The sequence below is a fragment of the Arvicanthis niloticus genome, chromosome X (assembly GCF_011762505.2).
Source record: "Arvicanthis niloticus isolate mArvNil1 chromosome X, mArvNil1.pat.X, whole genome shotgun sequence".
Lineage (NCBI taxonomy): Eukaryota > Metazoa > Chordata > Mammalia > Rodentia > Muridae > Arvicanthis > Arvicanthis niloticus.
In genome coordinates, this window is record NC_047679.1 from 56,577,651 (window position 1) to 56,600,618 (window position 22,968).

Below are 22,968 nucleotides of genomic sequence, written 5' to 3' on the forward strand. Positions count from 1 at the left end.
AGCTGGAGCCATGGGTTCCTCCATGTGTACTCTTTGGTTGGTGGTTTAGTCACTAGGAGCTCTAGGGGTTCTGGTTGGTTGATATTGTTCTTCATATGGGGTTGCAAACCCCTTCAGCTCCTTTTCAAAATCAGGCCTTATCCTTAAATGGGGACAAATGAGGTTTATGTTGTCATTTCAACGCGGTTACTGGGAACTTGTCTTCCAGAGACCAGAGTCAGAGACAAACAATCGGTCTTCTTTAGACATAACACTTTCCCTTGAGTTTTCTAGTTGGATTGTTGGCTTGGTTTTTTTTTTTTTCTTTGTTTTTTTTCAATTCCACCTTAATTTCAGCTTGAGTTCTCTTCAGTATTTCTTCTTTGTTGAATTCTGTTTTCAAGTCCTGGATTGTCTCTGTCATGTCATTTCCATCAGCTTTATGTTTGTATTTTCTTGAGCATCACTCAGGGGTTATTTTCTTTTTAAATTCAATCTGTTTAAGTTCATTGAGCTATGTCTTTGCATCTTCTTAAATTCTTTGCCCTCTTTGATAAAGTTTTTGTTGTTCTTTTAAATTCTGCATCCTGGGATTCAAGATGGCAGCAGCTGCCAGCACCCAAGGGACCTTGGAGCATCTGTAAGGAGTCTGAAAGGACCCATGGAGGTTTCAAGGGATCTTCAAGCAGAAGATGAGTCTGAAGAGTGTATAGTATCTCATGAACAACTAAAAAAAGGCAAGTCTTATGGGAAGATGCTTTTAAAAGTGGTCTCATGAAATCAGAAAGAAAGATGGCAGAGTGGAGCCATGTGCTCAACAGAATGGCAAAACCAGAGATGTTGCAGTAGCAATGGGTATGCAGACAAAGGAGCTTGTCATTGCTAAGTAGGGCTGGTCCTCAGCCCACGGGGAGCTACATGGAACGACTGTTGCTGAATCTTGCACTGCCCACTTTGCTGGGGAAGAAGAGCAGGGAGCCAGTGGCACTGCCCACAGACTAAAAGCATAATGGTCATGCTGGGCGAGTTGGCCAGGCAGTCAGCACTGAGGGAAGAGAGGTGTGCAGCAGCCTGGACCTTGTCCAGATCCTGTCCTGAGTGTACTACCCAGCCACAAAATCACCCTGACTTTGGGCAACAACAGGTAATTCTAGATGAGTCTCAGCAATAGTCTAGTATTTATGGTGCTTCAGAAACCAGAAATCTTGAACCAGACTAATGACTCATTGCAATAAATATTTGCTTATAAAATTGTTTGAGGGATATATACATATATAAACAGTTTGTAATCCTACTTTGAAGGATGAATGTGCAATGGAGAGGTGAGAAAGATGGCAGAATGGAGGGTAAGTTCTCAGGGAAGAGAGGCAGAACTAAAAGATGCCTTGGAGAAACTGACAAGCATAGGATCACAGCTGCACTGGGAAAATAAGCGTGTTATTAATGAGTAGGGCCTTCAGGGTGGTGTGCAGAAGCCTGAAGCTCTCATAGATTTTACCCTCAAATGCCCAGTCATACAATTGCCCTGGCTCTAAGCAACAAGAGAGCCAAGAGGAAATATGATTAACTTTCTGATTTACAACTCCTCAGTAGACCTGCATGGTCCATGCTATGGCTAAGGGTCACGCTGGTGTTCGTGGTCTATGCTGGCACCACAGTCTGTGTTGATTCCCATGGTCCAGTTTGCTTCCAGAGGCCATGTGGATGTCCATGGTCTGTGATGCTGCCTGAAACCATGTTGATGTTCATGGTCTTTATTACTACCAGATGATACGTTGGTATTTGTGGCCTAGGCTGCCTACTGAAATCATGTTAATGTTTGTGGTACATGTTACTTGCCAGAGGCTATGTTGGTGTCTGTAGTCTGAGCTCCCTCTGGAGGCCATGTTGATGCCATAGTCCTTGTTACTGCTTAAGGCTATGTTGATGTCCCCTGTCTGTGTTGCTACCAGAGACCATGTTTATGTCTGTGATCAAGGCTGTTGAGGTCTACGATCCATGATCCTACTGGAATCCATGTGCATGTCTGCGGTCCATGTTGGAAACCATTTTGAAGTCCATGGTCTGTGCTGCCACTGGAAACCATGTGGAAGTCCATGATCTATGCTACCTCTGATTGTTATGAGCAAGGAAGCTTCTTTTGTAGTAGTGCTCATGACTGTACATTCATAATTGAGAACAAGAGACATTGAAGGCTTCTGTGACAACATGCCCCCCTTAAAAAAAGACAGAAAGAAAGAAAGAAAGAAAGAAAGAAAGAAAGAAAGAAAGAAAGAAAAGAGAAGAGAATCCAGATAGAAAGCTGTTGAAGAGAGTCCTTAAAAATTGTGATAAAGATGTTGAAGGGAAGTTCTCCACAGTTGATAGCTTAGAGGTTAAGAGCACTGACTGCTCTTCCAGAGGTCATGAGTTCAAATCCTCACAACCATCTATAATGAGAACTGATGCCCTCTTATGGGTGTCTGGAGACAGGTACAGTGTACTTACATATAATAAATAAATAAATAAATAAATAAATAAATAAATAAATAAATAAAATCTTTGGGCTGGAACAAGTGGTACTAGAGTGAAAGGGAGAAGGGAAGTGGGGGGAAGATGAACTCTGAGCAGTATTTTCTCAGGATCAGCATAAGGGGGACAAGGGTATACAACAAGCCAGCAGAAAGAACTTGGCAAATAATGTGTAAGGCCTCCCACATGGTATTGGTTTTGAAGTCATGAAGGAGTCATAGAAAGCAGTAGAGGCTTGGCACTTTGTGGCAGAGTTGGAATCCCTGTAGAGATACCCTGAGTGACTACTGGTGAAGTGAAGCATCAGTAAGAGTAAAGAGACCCCAGTATATTGGAGATACCAGGAGCATGGGTTGCTCACCAGGATGGTGGTTGGTGTGAAACAGAGCCAACCTGAGCTTATGTTTGAAACAAGTTGTGTGTGCTGCAGATGGCATAGCATGAGTAGTGTAGTGATTTGGAGCCCAGATGACCATGAGTGATTTCCAGATATTAGGTAATGAAGCAAAGGATTTGATTGACACCACTGAATTTTGGGGGTTGCTTTGATGTCATTGTAACTGCACACTCATTTTTTTCCATTTAGGAATAATAAATTCTGTGATATATTGGTTTTATTTTACCATATTCCACACTTAAGAGACTTCAGATATTTAAATAGACCTTGGACTTTTAAAGAACTAAAATTTTTAGATTGTGGAACTTATAAAATTTGGGCCTTTGGGGACTAGAAAGGTGGCTCAGGTAGGTGTTAAGAGCACTTGTTCTTGCAGAGAACCTGGGATCAGTTCCCAGCACCCACATAGTGGTTCACAACCATCACATTCAGGCATGCATGTGGTACACAGACATACATGCAAGTCAAAAGCTTAACCATAAAATTCAAATCTAAAAGTTGAATTGTGTTTTATATTTTGATCTTAACATGAGCTCCTGGAGGCAAGAAAGAAAGGTTCTGGCTTTAAGTGGTGTGTTTTTGTGTCAGGCTGACAAGTGATAAGGAGTTCTAGGTAGCTTCAGCTGTCAATAGAAACCGCCTAGAGTCCTCTGATACAGTCCTAGCTGTGGGGTTGAGTGGATCAGGTTGGGGTCTGGCCATGTCTGTGAGGAATTATCTTGACCAGTGACTGATGTGAGAGGGCCCAACCCACGGTTGGCAGCACTATCTCTAGGCAAGTAGGCCTGAATTGTGTCAGAAGCCTAGCTGATCGTGATCCAGAGTACAATCAAGAAGGTAAGCCAGTACTTCAGTTCTTGATTGAGTTCCTGTCCTGAATTCCCTCAATGATGAACTGTTGTCAAAACACAGTACAAGAATGAAATCACACAAGGAGAATTCTAAGTGATTGTGAAAGAACTACAAGAAAACAAGAAATGTGGCCTCAGTTTCTTCAAAACCATAAAATTATTCTTGGAATGTGATTTTGTGCCCCACAGATTATGTAATGCCCACATATTATCTAGACTTCTAAATGCATCTATAGGAGGATTGGCATGGATGTGCTCTGCAGGTGTCACAAGCAGTAACCTTTTAATGTACCATTTCTTGTGTATATGTACATACTTGCTGTACACATGAGCTCCTATTCTGTCCTGGGACTAAGGCACAATCATTTTTCATTCATCAAAAGAATACTTATTTTGTGGGTACTTGAGATGTTAGTTACATCAAAGCTGAACTAATCTAAAATCTCCCTCATTGCCCATTTCTAAGACACTCCAATTAAAATTTTAATTCCCTCTAGGTTGCCACCTGAACTTCTCTACTTAAGCGTAACTAAAAGCCAAGAAATGAACATCAATCTTTCTTTATACTACCTATGATCACTTCGGTGGGCACAAGAGAAGACTTTAGACTTCAAAATGGAAAACCAAAACATGGAAACATTCCCTGACTTCTGCAAAGCTGCTTAAGGCACCTGCTTACATCAAGACTACCTTTTTCTCACCAACCACAGACACATTTATCCTGACACATAAAGCATTGGTTCATAAAGCATGTGGGCCTGAACAGTGATGCTTCACCCATCCCTTTTGGCTAGCATCTAGTGATGCTCCCACACCACTCAGTGGCATACTCGAAGACATGCTTCCATGCCTTCACAGTCAGAGACCAAAAGTTAGGCTAAACTAGTCTTCATATTCCTAAAAGAGCAAAACCATAGAAGGCTGGGATCCTTTATGTAGAATGGCCATGCCCTTCCTCACACATTCTTGTTGTACTTCATGTTCCATCTCAGGCTTATCTGTACACACACAGAGAAATGGGCAGGCACACAAAAACCCACGCATGTAGAGTCAGTGGAGGTGTGACAGTATATGAGCAAGCAGATTATAGAGGAAGTAGGCTATATATAGTCTGCTTAAACTCCAGTTTTATTGTCTTTGAATGCAGAATAGATAAAGCAACAGATAATTAATAGTGTTTATTTTTAAATGGCAGACAGAAACTGCTTCATTTTGACCATTCCTTTCAAGTTTTAAAATGCGTCATTGGGAGAATACTGTGAAGAAAATACATCTCACAGATGTGTTGTTTCTTTTTTAAATATTTTCTGTTTTATAAATCAAAAGCATACTTCATATTGCACATATCTATATGCTAAGCAAAGCTTAAATGTTATATACCTATAGATTGCATATAATTTTCACATAATTTTTATTTTCTATATTCTATTTGTCTCTGGTTATCACATATTTATGAGATTCATGATATATTTGTTTGTCACTGTCTTAGTCACTCATTTACTGCTGAGAAGAGACACCATGACCAAGGCAACTCTTATCAAAGAAAGCAGTTAACTGAGGCTGGCTTACAATTTCAGAGGTTTAGTCCATTATCATCATGATGGGAAGCATGGTGGCATGTGGGCAGACCTGACGCTCAAGAAATAGCTAAGAGTGCCATATCTGGATCTGCAGGCAACAGGAAGAGTGAGAAATTGGGCCTGGCTTGGGCCTTTGAAACCTCAAACCTACCCCCTAGTGACAAACTTCCTCCAACAAGACCACATGAAGACCCAGAAGGCCACACCTCTTAATTCTTCACAAGTAGTGCTGCTCCCTGGTGACTAAGCATTCAAATATGTGAGACTATGGGGGCCATTCTTATTCAAACCGCCACAGTCACTGAGGAAATGGCCTCAAATAAATATTGGGCTTAGTATACACAAATTAAAAGCTATGAATATACTTGACAATATGGAAAAATCTCAGGATTACCTGACTTTATGAGCCATTTTACAAGCCAGGTGTGGTGGTTTGAATGAGAAATGTCCTCCATAGACTCAGGTATTTGAAAACTTGATCCCCAGTTGGTGACAATGTTTTAGGCATTTATAGGGAGGTGTGGCCCTGTTGAAGGAAAGGGCTTTGAAAGTTTATGGTTTCACTTCCAGTTATCTCTCTCTGCTTCCTGCTTGCAGTTGAATATGTAATTCCTCTGCTTCCTGTTTCAGCTGTCATGTCTGCTACTTGCTTCCTTGCTACCCCAACATGATAGAATCTTGTCCCCCTAGAACTATAAGCCAGAATAAACTTCCTTTCATAAATTGCTTTGGATTGTGGTGTATTGTTTCAACAACAGAAAAGGAACTAATTTACTAGTCTTGTGAATAATTTAAGTATTGCTGCTCAACTTGGCACTTAGTCTATCTTAGTATTTGCAGATATCTTGCAGACTTCTTGAAATACAAAGTGTGAGCACTTGGGAGGCAGAGGCAGGCAGATTTCTGAGTTTGAGGCCAGCCTGGTCTACAAAGTGAGTTCCAGGACAGCCAGGACTACACAGAGAAACCCTGTCTCAAAAAAACCAAAAAAAAAAAAAAAAAAAAAAAAAAAAAAAAAAAAAACCAAGAAAGAAATACAAAGTGTGAAGTTTTACTTCATTTACATTGGAAAATAATTAGGGTGATACTTGCTATTAATTAGTAATTTAGTAATGTGTAGTTTTGAATATTTCACAAATACAAACATTAATAAAATAACAAAGATAGATTCATATACTATTTATATTCAAAACTATGCATTATTACAGGGGTTGGGATTAGAATTCAGATAGCCTGATCTTTTGTTTTGTTTTGGTTTGGTTTTGGGTTTTTTTTTTTTTTTTTTTGTCTTTGTTTTTTTTGTTTTGGTTTGGTTTTGGTTTTTCGAGACAGAGTTTCTCTGTGTAGCCCTGGCTATCCTGGAACTCATTCTGTAGACCAGGCTGGCCTCGAACTCAGAAATCCGCTTGCCTCTGCCTCCCAAGTGCTGGGATTAAAGGTATGCGCCACCACTGCTTGGCAGATAGCCTGATCTTAAAGACTAGTCCCTCTGATATATAATACCAAATACCTTATTTTTTTATTATAATGTATTTAAAAAAGGAATTTTATTATATATATATATATATGTTTTTCAGACTCTTCCCTAGGAGGACAAAAATTCTCAGAAGCCCTTTCTAACAGTTACCTCAAATAACCTTCTGGAGTCCAAAATCACATGAATAATTTATTTTAAAAATACAAGTATAGCCGGGCGGTGGTGGCACACGCCTTTAATCCCAGCACTTGGGAGGCAGAGGCAGGCGGATTTCTGAGTTCGAGGCCAGCCTGGTCTACAGAGTGAGTTCCAGGACAGCCAGGGCTACACAGAGAAACCCTGTCTCGAAAAACAAAAACAAAAACAAAAACAAAAAAAAAAACAAGTATAGATCTCTGGCTTCAATTTCTGTTCTCTCTCCCAGCCCTCTCATCCCCACCCTGCTCTCTCTATACTTGAACCCCACCCTCGTTCCCCTCCCCACCTCTTCTCCCAACCAGATCCTTCTCTCCATCATTTCTGATATCTATTTTATTTTCCCTTCTGAGTGAGATTCAAGCATCCTCCCTTGGGCCTTCTTTCTTTTTTGGCAAGCAGCTTGGCCTTCATGTAGGTCCCCTAACAATTGGATCAGGGTTGTCTGTGACTCTGTTAACTGCCTTTGAATCCCCTTCCCCTAGCTGGGCTGTCTTGACTAGCCTCAGTGGGAGAGGATGCTTTTAGTCCTGCTGTGACTCTAAAGAGAAGGAGAGGAAGGAATGGGGGAGGAGATGTGAGGTGGGACTGAGAGGACAAGGGGGCTGCAATCAGGATGTAAAGTGAATAAATAAATAGATAAATGAAAATTAAGGTGAAATTATATATATACGTAATATATATATACATATATTATGTGTATATATACATATATTATGTATATATATACATAAATATATATATTATGTATATATATTTAATGTTTTAAAGATTTCTTTATTTTTTATATGTGTGGGTGTTTGGCATGCATGTATGTCTCTGTGCTATATGTATAGTTCCCAGGGAGACCAAAAGATGGTGATAAATTGCTGTGGAACTGGAGTTACAGATGATTGTGAGTCACCTGATATGGCTTCTGGGAACTAAACCCAGGTCCTATTTTCAGGAACAGGAAATGCTCTTAACGAATGGGTCATCTTTCCAGCCACAAGTTTCAAAAACAATTATGTGTGAGAATATATGTCTGTGTGGGGGATGTACCTGTATGAGCGCAGGTACCCGTGGAAGTTAGATCCCCTGAAGGATGTTAGATCCCCTGAAGCTGGAGGCAGCTGAGAACTGCCTGACATGGGGGTTGGGAACAGAACCTGGGTCCTCTGCAAAAGTGTTATTACTTGATGAGTCATCTCTTCAGCCTCCAAATCATATTTATAACATAGTTGAGTCCTAAACTCTAGTACAAGACTATGTGGTGGCCTGAGATTGATAGCCTAACCTCAAGGCCTGGAAGACTCTATCTAGCACTAAAGATAAATCAAGCTATGGGAGAAATGAGAGCCTCAAATTGTTTCCCTGGGAAAAAGATGAAAGAAAAAGGGAAATGAAAAGCAATCCCTGGTATCAAGAATCTAGCTTGGTTCATACAGGTAAGCCATGTTAGTCTCTTGTTGGATATAATTCATTTTGTAGAATAATAACCTTATACAAGGTTACTTGGTAAGTGTAATAAAATGAGACAAAGCAAGGCCACTTCATTTGTCCAAGAATATGCAAAATAAGAGTACTATGTCACTCTTCTTAGTATCAAATACCCCCATACAGAAGCTAAAACGTGTGCATCTTTTTTTTTACATTATGTGTGCATGCACACATGCATCTGTGGAGGTGAGAGCACAATGTGCAAGAGTGCTCCCTGCCCATGGGGGTTCTGAGGATCAAACTTAGGTCATCAGGCTCAGTGGTAAGTTCCTTTTCCTGCTGAGCAATCTTGCCAGCCAGGCTTCAACTGTTTTACTAAGTGTATAGCTTTATCTTTTGGTTTTATCTTATAGTTTTATCTTTTGGTTTATCTTTGGTTTTCCAAGATACACCATGGCTAATTTTTATTGAGCTAGTACTAATAAATGGTTCCTACTTTCGCCAAGTATCCAATCTACAGCAACCTCCTACTTCTTTAAATATTCCACCAAAGTACACAAAGACCAAAGTCTTCATTGTGTTCTAACACTTATGACTCTATTCTAGTCTTTGTGCTATATATTATCTTTCTCTGAAAAAGCCTAGATAAAGCCTAAGTGCATTCCTTACATACCTTTGACAGAGGACACTAACATGAAAGTTATAGCAATGGGGTCCTGGCCTGCTATCAGGGTAAATCCAGACAATGCACATTAACCATTCTAGCTCACAGAGACGACAGGAAAAGCCATGGGAAGCTGCAAGGCACTAGGCATGCTCTGCAAAACAGCAGGAGAATCACCCATGTCCCTGATGTTTGTTTCTTTGTTTTTACAATAGTGTCTCACCATAGCCCAAGCTATTATTAAATGCCTTATATAGCTGAAGCTGGCCTTGAACTCCTGATCCTTCTTCAGATATCCACCTTCCCAGTGCTGGGAATACAGGAGAATGCCCCCACCCCCAGCTTTAAAAGTATTTTTTATGTTCCTGACTTTTTAATTGCAATTATCTGTATTTACAGGATGCACATTGGCAGAATCACTTGGTTCTGTGTGGTAGTAAGTTGTCTGTTTCCCTATATACTTCCACTTACTGCAATCCAAAAGAAAAGCACCAGAACATCTGTTATCATATCTGGGAGAAGATCTTGGCTTTGAAAATCCTGCCTAGAAAGGAATAGGAAAGGTAAAGCTTTTTTTTTTTTCTTCCCCAGTTGTACCAGACAGAAGTAAGAAAAATAGGCAGTGCTAGAAACTTACCTCTCTGGACTACAGTTTAAAGGAGGCATATTCAATAGTTAAACAATAATAGACAAAGTTAGCATCTCCTTGCCACTCACAACTTCTATGTGATACAAAAGTGACTAAGAAGGTTTCTTATCCCAGGAGGATAGGTGTAATTCTCAACAGAGTTTGTCAAAAGGAAAGGTCTTTTGGGGGGACATCTGAGTGTCCTCAAAGGACAAAAGCAAATTTATCTCTGGACAGTCTGAGCAGCTTATTCTACTATTTCTAGTCAGTGCTGCCCTCCAGTGTCATAAACGGATATATACAAATAACACTATAGAAAGATAAGAAATTTAAAATATAGAAGAGCACATAGGAATCTGTTATTTGTAAAGAATACTTACATTATAAAGTAGAAATGAATTTACTGGATTTTTGTTTCCCTGCAATTCAATCTGAAAATTAAAATTAGATCAATTATAAATAATTTTGGAATATGCATGTTAGACAGTGTTGGTAAATTTGCATACATGTAGAAACACATAAAAATAACCTGTAGAAAAATAATTTGTAGAAAATAAATCAAAATATTAACGGTGTTCATCTTTGGTGAATATGTCTTTTGATTTTAATTAATGTATATTTTTAATATTTTTATATGTGTCTTTCAATGAACATACTGCCTTTATGGTTTAAATTTTCATTTTTTAGAATATATAACACCATGAAATTTTTATTCATTTTATTTTTCAGCGAATGAACAGAATATGAAACATATTTTCAGAAATGGTGAAGCGTCCATTTCAATGAATGATTCAGTATATTATGAAAGAAAAATGTACACTGTAATCACAGTTTACACAATTACACAGGACAATATTTGCAACATTTGAAAATACTGTAACTCATACATCAATGATAAACAGTAATTTCAATACAACTGAGTTTTATTATTTATCACAGTCACATACAATCAGAAGCTTTGCACTAGCTGTTATCATTAATAAATATGATTTTGTCTGAAATTCTCAAACTGAGTTTTATTATTTATCACAGTCACATACAATCAGAAGCTTTGCACTAGCTGTTATCATTAATAAATATGATTTTGTCTGAAATTCTCAACCATATGCAGGCCTCTTGGGCATTCAAGTTTTAATTCTATAGCATATTTACTGCAAAATGAAGCAGGCACAATAAAATTGAGTCTATTGGCTAAAGCACTAAGATAAGGGAAAAATAGCAAAGCAGCCTTAGGTAGGTTTCCAATATTTTCTTTGCAAACAAATAATATCATTTAGCACTTCTAGTAATATTCACAGCCACAGATTAATAGATACATGGCACAAAGACTTCAGAAGAATTATACTACACACTATATTAATGCATTTAATCATTTATCACAGTCTATATGTCTTGAAAACATCATACCACTACAATGCAAGATCAGATTAATTAGTATTTGAATTTTTAAACTGGCATGACAAGAAAAAATGCAGAACACAAGACAATATTAACTGCTTATGTCACCAGTAACTGCATGTGGAGCAGTTAATTTCAGAAGCATTTACTCTGCTTTAACGATCAATGTCTTCTACTAATGCCTCAAGATTTTTGCAACAGGCTTTAACCTCCTCAATTGCAGCCATCCAATCATCATAAATAATTTTGTCATAAATTTCGTCATTAACTTCTCTAACTACACCCTCCTGCTGAGATTCAAGTGCATCTCCTGAGAAAAATAACACTGATCTCGGAATTATGTAAGTACGCAAATTATGACCAAGTAAGAAATCATCATTTTCATCCCCTCCATTTAAGCTGATCCCATGAGGAGAGAAGAAATTGAAGAAAGAGTCCTTGGGAAAATCTTCAGTCACAGTTCGGACAGTTCCCCAGATGCGATGTCTCTGTTTCTTCTTGATGGTTCTCAAAGTGACGTTCTTCCCTTCGTTCCAATCTATGTCGCAGCCAGTGGCATACTCGATTGCAGTTCCCCTATAAGGGTGGGGATCGTAGCATGCAAGCTTTGACTTCAGCACATAAGTCTTTGTCAGCAGCTCATTTTTAAAATATTCATTGGGCTTGAAGTGAAATTCGAGGGTGAAGCTGAGAGGCTCGCCAGGATCCGAAAGCTTCACTTTAATATCTGTCAGCAGCTTCAGAATCGGCTCATCATACTTCTTAATCATAGGAGTGAGTGCTTCAACATTTTTTAAAACAGTCAACCAAAAATCCGGAATCCCCTTAGGATCCTCTTCGTTTGCCTCTTCTCCTCCGGTAGCCCCAGTGCTGTCATCTTCTTCCTCCTCCTCCTCTTCATCATCGTCATCATAATCATAATAACAGTCCTCATAACCATCATCTTCATCCACGTATTCATGCACCATGCCCTCTTCGTTGCCGTTGGGCTCTTCCTCTTCATCCATTTCCTCCTCAAAATAGTCCTCACAGTCCGATTTATACTCACATTCCTCTTCTGTGGGCTCATAGACTGCATTGATGATCTGTCGTCTTTTTTCTAGTAAGGGTTGATACATTTCAGCAAATTTCCTTTCAATGTCATGAAATTCCTTCAGGAATTTGGATTCCAAATGGGCAGCTCTTGTTTGAAGCTTTTTAAGAGCTAACACTCGGTATTTAACTTTCACTGGGAGACTTTCAACAAAATCGGTATCTAAAAGATAACCGATAAGTCCTTTTGGACGGTCTGAGTCCTCATCAGTACCTCCGCATTTCGCAGCATCTTCCCCAGACCCTGCAGCAGCTTCTTCTCCTTTTCCCTCTTCCCCTACTCCAGCAGCCATGGTTTCTTCACCATGTTGCCCGCCATCTCCAGGCTCAATGGAGGCACCTTCACCGCGGTCCTGACTTCCCCCGGGCCCCTCCGCCATTACCTGGCTACCAAGCTCTTCTTGGTTAGATTCAGACAGTTCCTTGTGTTCAGCTGACTCGGCCATTGTTTTCAAAAGATCGCCTGCACTTATTATGGTGGCTAAGCCGGCAGATCAGGAGACCCGACCTCCGCAGGAAGACTCACCAATATAGCAGATGCACGACGATCAGGCGGAGATGGACCAAGAGGCAGCGGCGGCTGGACTGCAGCAGTGATGGAAGAGGGGATAAAAGGCGGTGCTGAAGCTGGGATAGCAGAATTGAATCCGGCTGTCTGGGCGGAGACTCAAGGCCGCCTCTAGGCCCTGAAGGAACAGGCTAGAGACTGCAGAGAGCCGCAGTGGGCAGACCTCCACAAGCAGCTGCTCCAGCCACTCAGGGGCGGGGGGTGGAGAAACTGGTGCCGCAGTATGATTACGCAATTGTATCTCAGGTTTTTTTTTTTAAGTGTATGCGGCTTGCTGCGTCACCCCTTCCCTCCCAGGACTCTTCTCTATTCTCATTTGCCAGGCTGTAGTGATTGACAAATCCTGAGCCAGTAAATTAGTAGATGAATCAAATTTTCAACACCACTTGCCTTACCAGGTTCTCTAATATGGCCGATTCGTCCACCTATGGCTCATCTTCCACCCTATACCCTGTGGAATTTTGCAGAAATGCAGTATCATTTATTGCGTTTTCAAATGATACAATACGTTCATAATTTCAAAAGAGCTATATGGAAACAGTGACAAGGAATAAAAATAGGCAATGCACCCAATCGTCTTTAGTCTATCCTTCTGGTTATAACCTCAGGCTCTGGGGAAGAGAAGAGGGTAGGGGAGGAGCCCACAAAGAGATTCTTTGAGGTTTAAAATTGCCCAAAATAAGCATAGATGGCCTTTGGATGATGTAACTGACAGTGGTTTAAATATTCTGTATCCTAGTTTCTGCATTTTTCGCAACCTGTATGATTTTAAATTGGAAAATTCTCATATTTCCTGATGAGGGAGAGATGACAGATGAGTAAAGTGTGTGTGTGTGTGTGTGTGTGTGTGTGTGTGTGTGTGTGTGTGTGTGTGTAAGCCTGTTACAAAAGAGCCAGCTATGTGACTAGTGAGCATATAGGATAATACCCCAGTCCTAAACTCTCTTTCCACTTTCCCTTTTGTGGTGTAGTTTTAGCCTGTTATCACAGCACTGGGATGGAAAATCATTAGTTCAGGGGTAGCCTCCACATATAATAGTTCTAAGTTAGCATGAACTACATGAGACTTTGTCTTAAAAAAAACAAAACAAACAAAACAAAAGCCATTAGGAATTTTACAAAGAAAAGCCAAATGTAAAGTACTATTTTGGTTCTTAAAACCACACAATTTGTTTCACATTTCGAAATTTATTGGAAATAATACAAATATCAGCACTAAAGAGATGGTTAAGCAGATGATAGCATATTCATACAATTAGAAGACTATGTAGTAAATTAAAATTTCCTCTAGGTAGGGGGCAGTAAGATATCTCAGTGGGTGAAGGTGCTTGTTGCATAAACCTGGCAAACTGATTCCTAAACCCAGGCAAATGTTAAAGGAGAAAACTTACTCTATACAGTTGCACCCTGGCCTCCATACATGTTCCTTAGAACTCACCTTGATGATACCCATCCAATAATAAACAAAATTTTCAAAACTTGTTTTTTAAATATGACCAATATCATTAATTATGCAAGTATAAGACAAAATCATAACTGGATACAATTTCATACTTATTGGGATAGCCTAAAATACATAAAATAGCAAGCTGTGGCAAGAGTAAGGACAGTGGAAATCAGTATGGCAATACCTCAAAACATTAAACATGATTATCATGTGATCAAGCAAGTCTGCTTCTGTATATTTATTGAAAAACTTGAAAGCAGTCTCAGATGTTTGCATACCCATGTCCAGAGCAGCACATGTACATTAGCAAAAAGTTGGAAACAGAGTTGGAGAGATGGCTTAGCAGGTAAGAGCACTTGCAGTTCTTCTAGGGGCATCAGGTTTGGTTCTTAACATCCACATGGTGGATCACAACTGCCTGTAACTACAGTTCCAGGTCATCAGACTTTCTCTCTGACCTCTGCATACACCAGACACATATGTGTTACATACATACAGGTAAAGATATATGTAAAAACTTTTTCAAACTTGGAAATAGGCCAAGTGTTCACTGATGGATCGATAGAGAAAAAAATGTTGATTTCTATCAGTATGTTGCATATCTTTTAGTGTCCAATAAAATAGTGTTTTTGAAATACTTTTAATTTTGATAAGATTTATTTTATCATTTTTGTGCATACATGAGTATATATCCAGGTATAAATGCATGCATATATATGTGGAGATCAGAGATAGACATCAGATGTCTTTCTCAATTACTCTCTACTTAGTTTTTGAGAAAAGGTCTCTCATTGAATCTAGTGCTCACTGATTGAGCTAGACTGGCTGGCCAGCAAGCTCCAAGGATCCTGCTATCTCTTTTTCCCCGGGACTGCAGCAGCTGATTTTCATGTAGATGGCTGGAGATCAGAACATAGGTCCTCCTGTTTGAGCAACAAGCACTTTATTGCCAGCCTGTAGCATCTTCCCAGCTCAATTTTATTATTTACTGTTTACTGTCATAAGAAATCCACGTAATCTAAAGTATCAAAGACTTCCTCCTTTGTTGTTCTTAAATATTTATACTTTTAGGTCTTCAATGTAGATCTATGTATCTCTCTTTGAGCTAATTTGTGTATGTTGTTTTAGGAGCCTTGGCTTAGCTACAAAAATCTTGCATTCGTTTCTTTTGCCCTTGACTTGCCTTGAAATCTTCAAAATCATAGACCCATAGATGTAAGGAATTCTAGATTTTCTGTTTTATCATTCTGTCTGTGCCATTACCATATTGCCATGCTGTCTTGATTATCACATCTTGAATTAACTTTTACTGTAAATTACAAGTCCATCATCATTTCTTTTTCAAAATAACTTTGGCTATTTTAATACTTTTGCAATTCTATACATAGTTTATATACTTCCTTGGTTTCTGAGATCCGGTTACACTATATGTCCCAGGCTGGCCTTGAACTATATATAGAGACCAGGATAACCTCAAATTTGCAGCATTTTTGCCTCTACTCACTGAGTGCTGAGATTATAAACATGCATCAACATATCTAACTCACTATATATATATATATATATATATATATAGTATTAATAGATTGTATTAATAGATCAATTTATAGAGAATCAGCATTTTAACAATATCAAGTTTAACATGAACAAAAGTAAATTCTCCCAGTCTATTTTTAATTTCTCTAAAGCACAATGTCCTGAAGGTTCATTTATCCTGTGACTATTAGTAGTGTTTTCTTCTATTTCAAAGCTTAAAAACATTCCATTGTGGGCTAGAGAGATGGCTCAGTGGTTAAAAGCACTGGCTGCTCTTCCAGAGGTCCTGAGTTCAGTTCCCAGCAACCACATAGTGGCTCACAACCATCTGTAATGGGGTTCAATGCCTTCTTCTGGTGGATCTGATGACTATACTGTGCTTGTATGCATATGATAAGTTAATTAATTTTAAAAAACCATTCCGTTGTATGTGCATATCTAGGGCTCACATTTGTCTGTTGAAAGGGATTTAGGTTGCTCCAACTCTACTGTAAACAACATTGCATGTGAATGAGAGACCAATCTTTTTTTTTTTTTTTTTTTTTTGATCCTGTTTTCTTTCCCTTTGGGGTATTGATTGGCTTGGTAAATGGGTATTTTTTTTTTTAATAAACCCTTCATACAAACTTCTAATCTCCCTGCTCCATATCTCTGTGCACTTTGGACATGTGTAAGGTTTTATTTCACAAACAAGCAGCCTTGAAATACTTACAAAAGAGAGCATTGTTGGTATTGAAGAATGAAGAACTTACTCATTATAGTAAGAGTATTAGGGGCAACAGAAGCTAGCGTGCTAAAAGTACATAAATGGCTGCGATAAGACCCAAAAAGCCAGGGAAATAAGAATAGCAGAATCCTCAAAATGCATATTACAAAAAAGGAATATGTTTCTATGGAGTGAGCCTTGGGCAGAATAGGGATACAGGTTCATGCAAGGGGGCCTCGGCCCCTGTTTTACTTCATGCCCATCTCTGTTTATGCACTATTTCATTCTGTCTTCAAAACCAGTCCTGGAAGTTGGACTTTATTCATCCACTTAAATGAGAACCAAGCAGCAAATAACTTAGTAACATCAAACTCCCTTCCTGTGCAATCTGCTCTGTGCCTAACAGCCCCTGTGTACCCAGCACAGTATTGCTTATAGAAAGCAGGCCAAGAATAAAAGATCCTACTTCTGGGTTTCTGCTTGAGATCCTGCCCTGGCTTTCTTGATGATCGACTCTAAACTTGCAAGATGTAATAAGCACTCTCCTCCTCACGTTGGCTTTGAAAATGGAAACCATTAAAGAAAACCACAACCACAAACCATACTGAGATCAATGGATCATGGGGAGACCAGATCCAACAGATACATCTTCAACACAACAAGCTAACAGAGAACATCTCAGAAGAAGGGGAAGAAAGACTGTAAGAAATAGAGAACCAAGAAGTGTGCTTTGAGACTCTCTCTTAGAAATGGCTGCATAAACAAGAACTTAACAATAACAACATTAATAGATATACTACCTCAAAGGGGGGAAAATCTCACAGAGTTCTACCCTTAGACAAAGAACAGGCAACTAATGACTACTGAGAAAGAGAACTAGTCTCTCCCAGATGTGAACCCAGTATGACAAAGTAGTCATCCCTGAAATCATATATACAAACAACAAAGGACTTGGAAGCTTGTATGCAATTGTACATGCAATAAAGCATGTTTTCCATATGCTCTGATGCTTTTTTTTTTTTTTAACATTTCATACTACAAGTTCAAATCTTTTACAAGAAAGCTTTTTCCTTCAAGCAGTCAGGCTGACTAAAGCATACATTCTTCACCTATGAACTTGTTGTCAGCTCACCAAATGCACATGCTGTGTGATATGAAGGGTAAACACATTTGACCAGGAGAAACAACTGAAGCCTGGATCACTGTGTGTAAACTGCTGAGGAACATTTCAGTCATTGCTTTTTTAACTATTTTTCTGTGGCTCTTTATTTTGCCCCCATATTGGAATTCTCATAATGGACATTTGTGGCCATCATAGGATAGGGCATGCCCAACACATACAAGAAAAGGACCTTGAGAACCCTATGACCAAAGTCGGCAATCTTATTAACCCAAAGGGCAACCCAGCCTTCAATTTTCCACAATTCACAGGGAGGCAGAAGCAGCTCTCTCTAAGGTGGACTGACAGGCCCTTTTAGCAACCATCTCAGAAGCTCTTGCATCCTGTGGTGATTCTGTGCTGCAGGTATAAAATAATGTATCTTATATGGAAAAACAAGATACTGTTTGTTAGAATTTGTAGATCTAACATCACACTCATGTAAAAAACATTTTATTCTGTTTTGTTATTATTTGGCTTCAGTATACTAACCTGTCATCTGTGTATTTTATGGGTGCAATGGATTTCAGAAGAAAATCATAGACAAATTCATACTTTGTGTAATTTTTGTTGCATGGTCACAGGGAATTCACACACACACACACACACACACACACACACACACACACACATAAACACATATAGCCTAGAATGACTCCCATATGAATCACCATCATGTTTGTACATTATATGTACAAAACAATCATTTCATGCTGTAGACTGTTCAAAAATTGTGATTTGTGGTCTTACAAAACTCTGTATAGTTAGATGGCCTTCTATTGGATGTTTATCTAACAAATATATATATTCAGATGAAACTTGTAAAAACTGTTGACATGGATGTTCAGAAATTGCAACCTTTAGATACTGTTGGTGGCAATGTAAAATGGTATACTACTATGAAAAAATTATAAAAGTCTCTTAAAAATTCAAACCCAGTGAATCATCATTCTCACTAGTATATATGTAAATGGTATTTTTAAATGTTAATAACTCCATTAGTTATTAATATTGACCCATCCAGCCCCCTGATAATTAAGGCAGTCTTATGGAGTTTTAAAATCATCTTTAGTACAATTATTGGGCAAATTACCCCTAATCTATTTTTCTATCTGTGTGATGGCTATTCCTGGTTGTCAGCTTGACTACATCTGACCCAGATCTTGAGGCTTGAAGACACAAGCTTTAGACCTGGATCTTCACATAGAATGACACACAAATTTAATCTGGATTTTGAATCATAGTGGCCATGAAAAGCTTAGGCCCAAGCAAGGCAATACGTGCCTTTAATCCTAGGAGACAGAAGCAAACAGATCTCTGAGTTCAAGGCCAGCCTGGGTCAGAGCAAATTCCAAATCCAGAACTGGTGGTCCACACCTTTAACCTAGGTCACACCTTCTGCTGGAGACCTACATAAGGACATTGGAAAAAGAAAGCTTCTCTATTCTCCTGCTTGCATGTATATTGTAGAAAAATTTAATTCCAATGCAGGGTTTCTACACTACCTTTGAACATTTAGTTCCCAGATAAAAGACAAACACAAACTTTATATTCATAATATGCCTTAATTGGCACAAGAGCTGGACAGATGTCTATCCTCTATGCTATTAAATCTATTTCCCAGCCATTATATAATTTACCATGTTTTGTCTGGACTACTCTTAACTCCAATTAGCCAATCCACATATTTTAAGATTCTTACCCCATGTAGCTTATTCTCTAGTCACTTTCTTCTATTTCTTCTCCTGGTTCTCCTTTGACCCCAAGCCTGGGAACCCTAAATCCACCTATGTCTCTTCTCAGCTATTGACTGTCAGCATCTTTATTCACCAATCCGGGATAACTTGGGGGGAAAGGTCACATAGCATCACCTGGGTCTATGTCTGTGCAGTCTCTGGAAGCAACCAGTACTCCCCTTTTTTCTCTGATTACAACAATTCTTTCTAGAGGAACAAACACTCCTTCATTGTTGGTAGGATTGCAAACTGGTACAGCCACTCTGGAAATTAATCTGGAGGTTCCTCAGAAAATTGGAAATAGTTCTACCTAAAGACCCATCTATACCACTCCTGAGCATATACCCAAAAGATGCCCTGACATATAAAAAGGACACATGTTCCACTATGCTCATAGCAGCCTCATTTATAATAGCCAGAAGCTGGAAACAACCCAGATGTCCTTCAACAGAGGAATGGATACAGAAAATGTAGTACATTTACACAATGGAGTACTATTCACCTATTAAAATGAGGACATCCTGAGTTTTGCAGGCAAATGGATAAAACTAGAAAACAGCATCCTGAGTCAGGTAACTCAGACCTAAAAGGACACACATGGTATGTACTCACTAATAAGTGGATATTAGCCAGAAAAGTACAGAAAAATATGGAGGACACAATCCGCAGAACTCAAGAATGTTAAGCTGAAAGACCCAAGTGAGGATGTTTCAATACCACTTAGGAGAGAGAAGAAAGCAATCACAGAGGGCAGAAAGAGAGAGGGTCCTGGGTGGGAGAGGAGACAGGGAGGGGAAGAGGGGAACATGGTCAGGTATTGGAGTTCGAGGACAGGAGTGAAGCCCTGAGGGCCAGCAGAATAAATGGAAACAGGCAACCTAGAAGGTGGTATGTGGGGAGGTGGGGAGAACTCTCTAGAATGTGCTAGAAACCTGGGAGTTGAGAGACTCTGAGGATTCAAAGGGAGGGACCTTAGATGAAATGTCCTACAGTGGGGAGAGGGAACTTGCAGAGTTTACCTCCAATACAAAGACAGAGCATCAAATGGAGGGATGGAGTTGCCATCCCACAATCAAAACTATGATCCAGAATTGTTCTTGTCTTAAAAAAAAAAAAAAAAAAAAAAAAAACTGCAGGGACAAAAATAGAGAAGAGACTGAGGGAAAGGAGGTCCAGTAACAGGCCCAAATTGGGATCCAGCTCAAGGGGAGGCTCCAAGGCCTGACACCATTACTGATGCTATGGTGTGCTTATAGACAGGAATCTAATATGGCTGCCCTCTGAGAGAGAGACCAAATAGGCAGCTGATTGAGACAGATGCAGATACTTACATCCAACCAATGGACAGAAGCCAGAGGTCCCTGTGGTTGAATTAGGGAAAAGCTGGAAGAAGCTGAAGAGGAGGGCAACCCCATATGAAAACCACCATTCTCAACTAACTTGGACCCCTGAGAGCTCTCAGACACTGAGCGACCAACCAGGCAGCATACACCAGCTGATATGAAGCCCCCAACACATATACAGCAGAGGACTTCATGGTCTGGGTTCAGTCAGAGAAGATATACCTAACCCTCAAGAGACTTGAAACCCCAGGGAGTGGGGAGGCCTGGCAGGGTGGGGTGAGGGGGGATATCCTCTTGGAGATGGGGGGTGGGGGTAGGGGGAATGGGATGAGGAACTGTCTGAGGGTAGACTGGGAGAGGGATAGACTGGAATGTAAAAAAAGATTAAAGATAATTAAAAATAATATCAAATGAAATAATAAAATATATTACATGACAAAAAAGCTCTTTCTCTTATAATAATAAACAACATATGGTAGAAACAATTATGAAATAATTGTGGAAATTTTTAGGTATGAGTTACATTTTAAAAGTGCAGTCTGTAAGCCACAAACCAAAGAGTACGCATGGAGGAACTGATGGCTCCAGCTGAATACGTAGCAGAGGATGGCTTTATCTGGCATCACTGGGAGGGAGGCCTTTGGTCTGTGGAGGCTTAATGACCCAGCGTAGGGGAATGCTAGGGTGCTGAGGCAGAAGTGAGTGGTGCAGGGGGCATGGGGAGGGATAGGGAGCTTAAGGAGGAATAACTAGAAAGGGAAATAACATTTGAAATGTAAATAAATAAAATAACCAATAAAAAAGTGCTTATGACAGTGAAAAAAAGTATAGTCTGTTTGTATTTGGCAACTTAGACAAGGTATTTTACCATCTATCCTATCTTAATGAGTTTAGAGTTTTGTATCTTAATCATTTATTATCTTAACCAGTATTAAAATTCTAAAAACATCTTTGTAGACCTAGAACATCTTATTTTATTTATTTATTTTCATCCAAAATGTTGCCCCTAAATCCTAACGAACTTAAGTTTAATTCTGAGACTATAACTATCTGGTCTTCAACCCCATCAGAAATTTAAGGAATAAATATATTATTTGTGTTGGAGTTTAGGAATTGCTACTTAAACTAAATAAACATTGATATCAGTTAAGTAAGAATAGTTTATTGAATGCACATCATAATACTGGACATTCAGGACTGCAGAAAGGACTTGGGAACCTAATTGCAGTACTAGTCTGCCCTCAGAGTAGATTCTTTTTTGAAGATTTTTTTTATTGGTTATTTTATTTGTTTACATTTCAAATGTTGTCCCCTTTCCTGGTTTCTTCTCTGAAAACCCCCCATCTCATATCCCCTCCCCCCACCTCTATGAGGGTGCTCCTCCACCCATTCACCCACTCCCACCTCACCACTCTAGCATCCCCATACACTGGGCATCAAGACTCCCTCCCCTCCCATTAATGTCAGATAAGGTCATCCTCTGATATATTTGTATCTGGAGCCATGGGTCCCTCCATGTGTATTCTTTGGTTGGTAGTTTAGTCCCTGGGAGCTCTGGGGGTCAGAGTAGACTTTTTACAGGAAAAAAAAAACAAGTTTAAAAGTTTAAAGGGTAAGGAGGGAAGCAGTTGGCTTCCTAAGCAAAGTATTATCAGCTAACCTTTAAACTGATTGGTCCTGAGTAAGATATGTCAGGAGCATCTCTGTCTATACACTAAAGGCCTAAAATCAGCCATAGGCCTAAGTCAGCCTGCTAGCACAAAGTCTTGGGTCTCTGTGGAAAGACACTGAAACAGAAGCTATTGTAAACAAACAGATAGTTGCCAGGCTCTAGTCATAGACCTTGTAGATAGGTGACCTTGGGTAGACAGTACCAACTTAGATTAGGACAAGTGAATCATAGGTGGAGTCATAGTGGCCTGTCCCCTGAACCTTCACCCAGCTGACACACTGTTCTGGAAGATATCTGTACTCCCCCTGAACACCTACTCTCCTGTGTCATCCCCTTCCCCACATCCTGCCTTTTTGTGTATATAACCCGTGTGTGAAAAATTAAAAATAGCGATCTGATCAGCCTATAGACAGGTCGCCCTTCTTTGCGTCTTTCCCTGCTACCCCACCCCCACCCCCACTCCTGCTCTCTTTCAGGTGACCTCCCTGGACCCCTGTTTAATGTCCTGCTGAACAGGACAAAGATATGTTTAGTTATGGCCCCCATAGACTCATATTTGAAGAAGTCTTATAGGGGCCAGGGAGTGGAATGTGATTGTTTGTATATGCTG

At 39.5% G+C, this 22,968-nt stretch overlaps 2 protein-coding genes across 2 annotated transcripts in view; both read right to left on the bottom strand.

Moving 5' to 3' along the window:
- Positions 1 to 9,418: 9,418 nt before the first annotated feature.
- LOC117695408 (putative serine protease 29) overlaps positions 9,419 to 22,968 on the bottom strand; it is a 43,639-nt gene continuing 30,089 nt past the window's right edge. The window contains exon 6 of the mRNA XM_076918579.1: positions 9,419 to 9,617. Within this exon, the coding sequence (XP_076774694.1) occupies positions 9,447 to 9,617 (171 nt within the window). The 3' untranslated portion in view covers positions 9,419 to 9,446. The remainder of the gene's footprint in view (positions 9,618 to 22,968) is intronic.
- Nap1l2 (nucleosome assembly protein 1 like 2) lies at positions 10,405 to 12,998 on the bottom strand. The gene has a single exon (XM_034486282.2). The coding sequence runs from the start codon at positions 12,635 to 12,637 to the stop codon at positions 11,255 to 11,257; it is 1,383 nt and encodes a 460-aa protein (XP_034342173.1). The 5' UTR covers positions 12,638 to 12,998; the 3' UTR covers positions 10,405 to 11,254.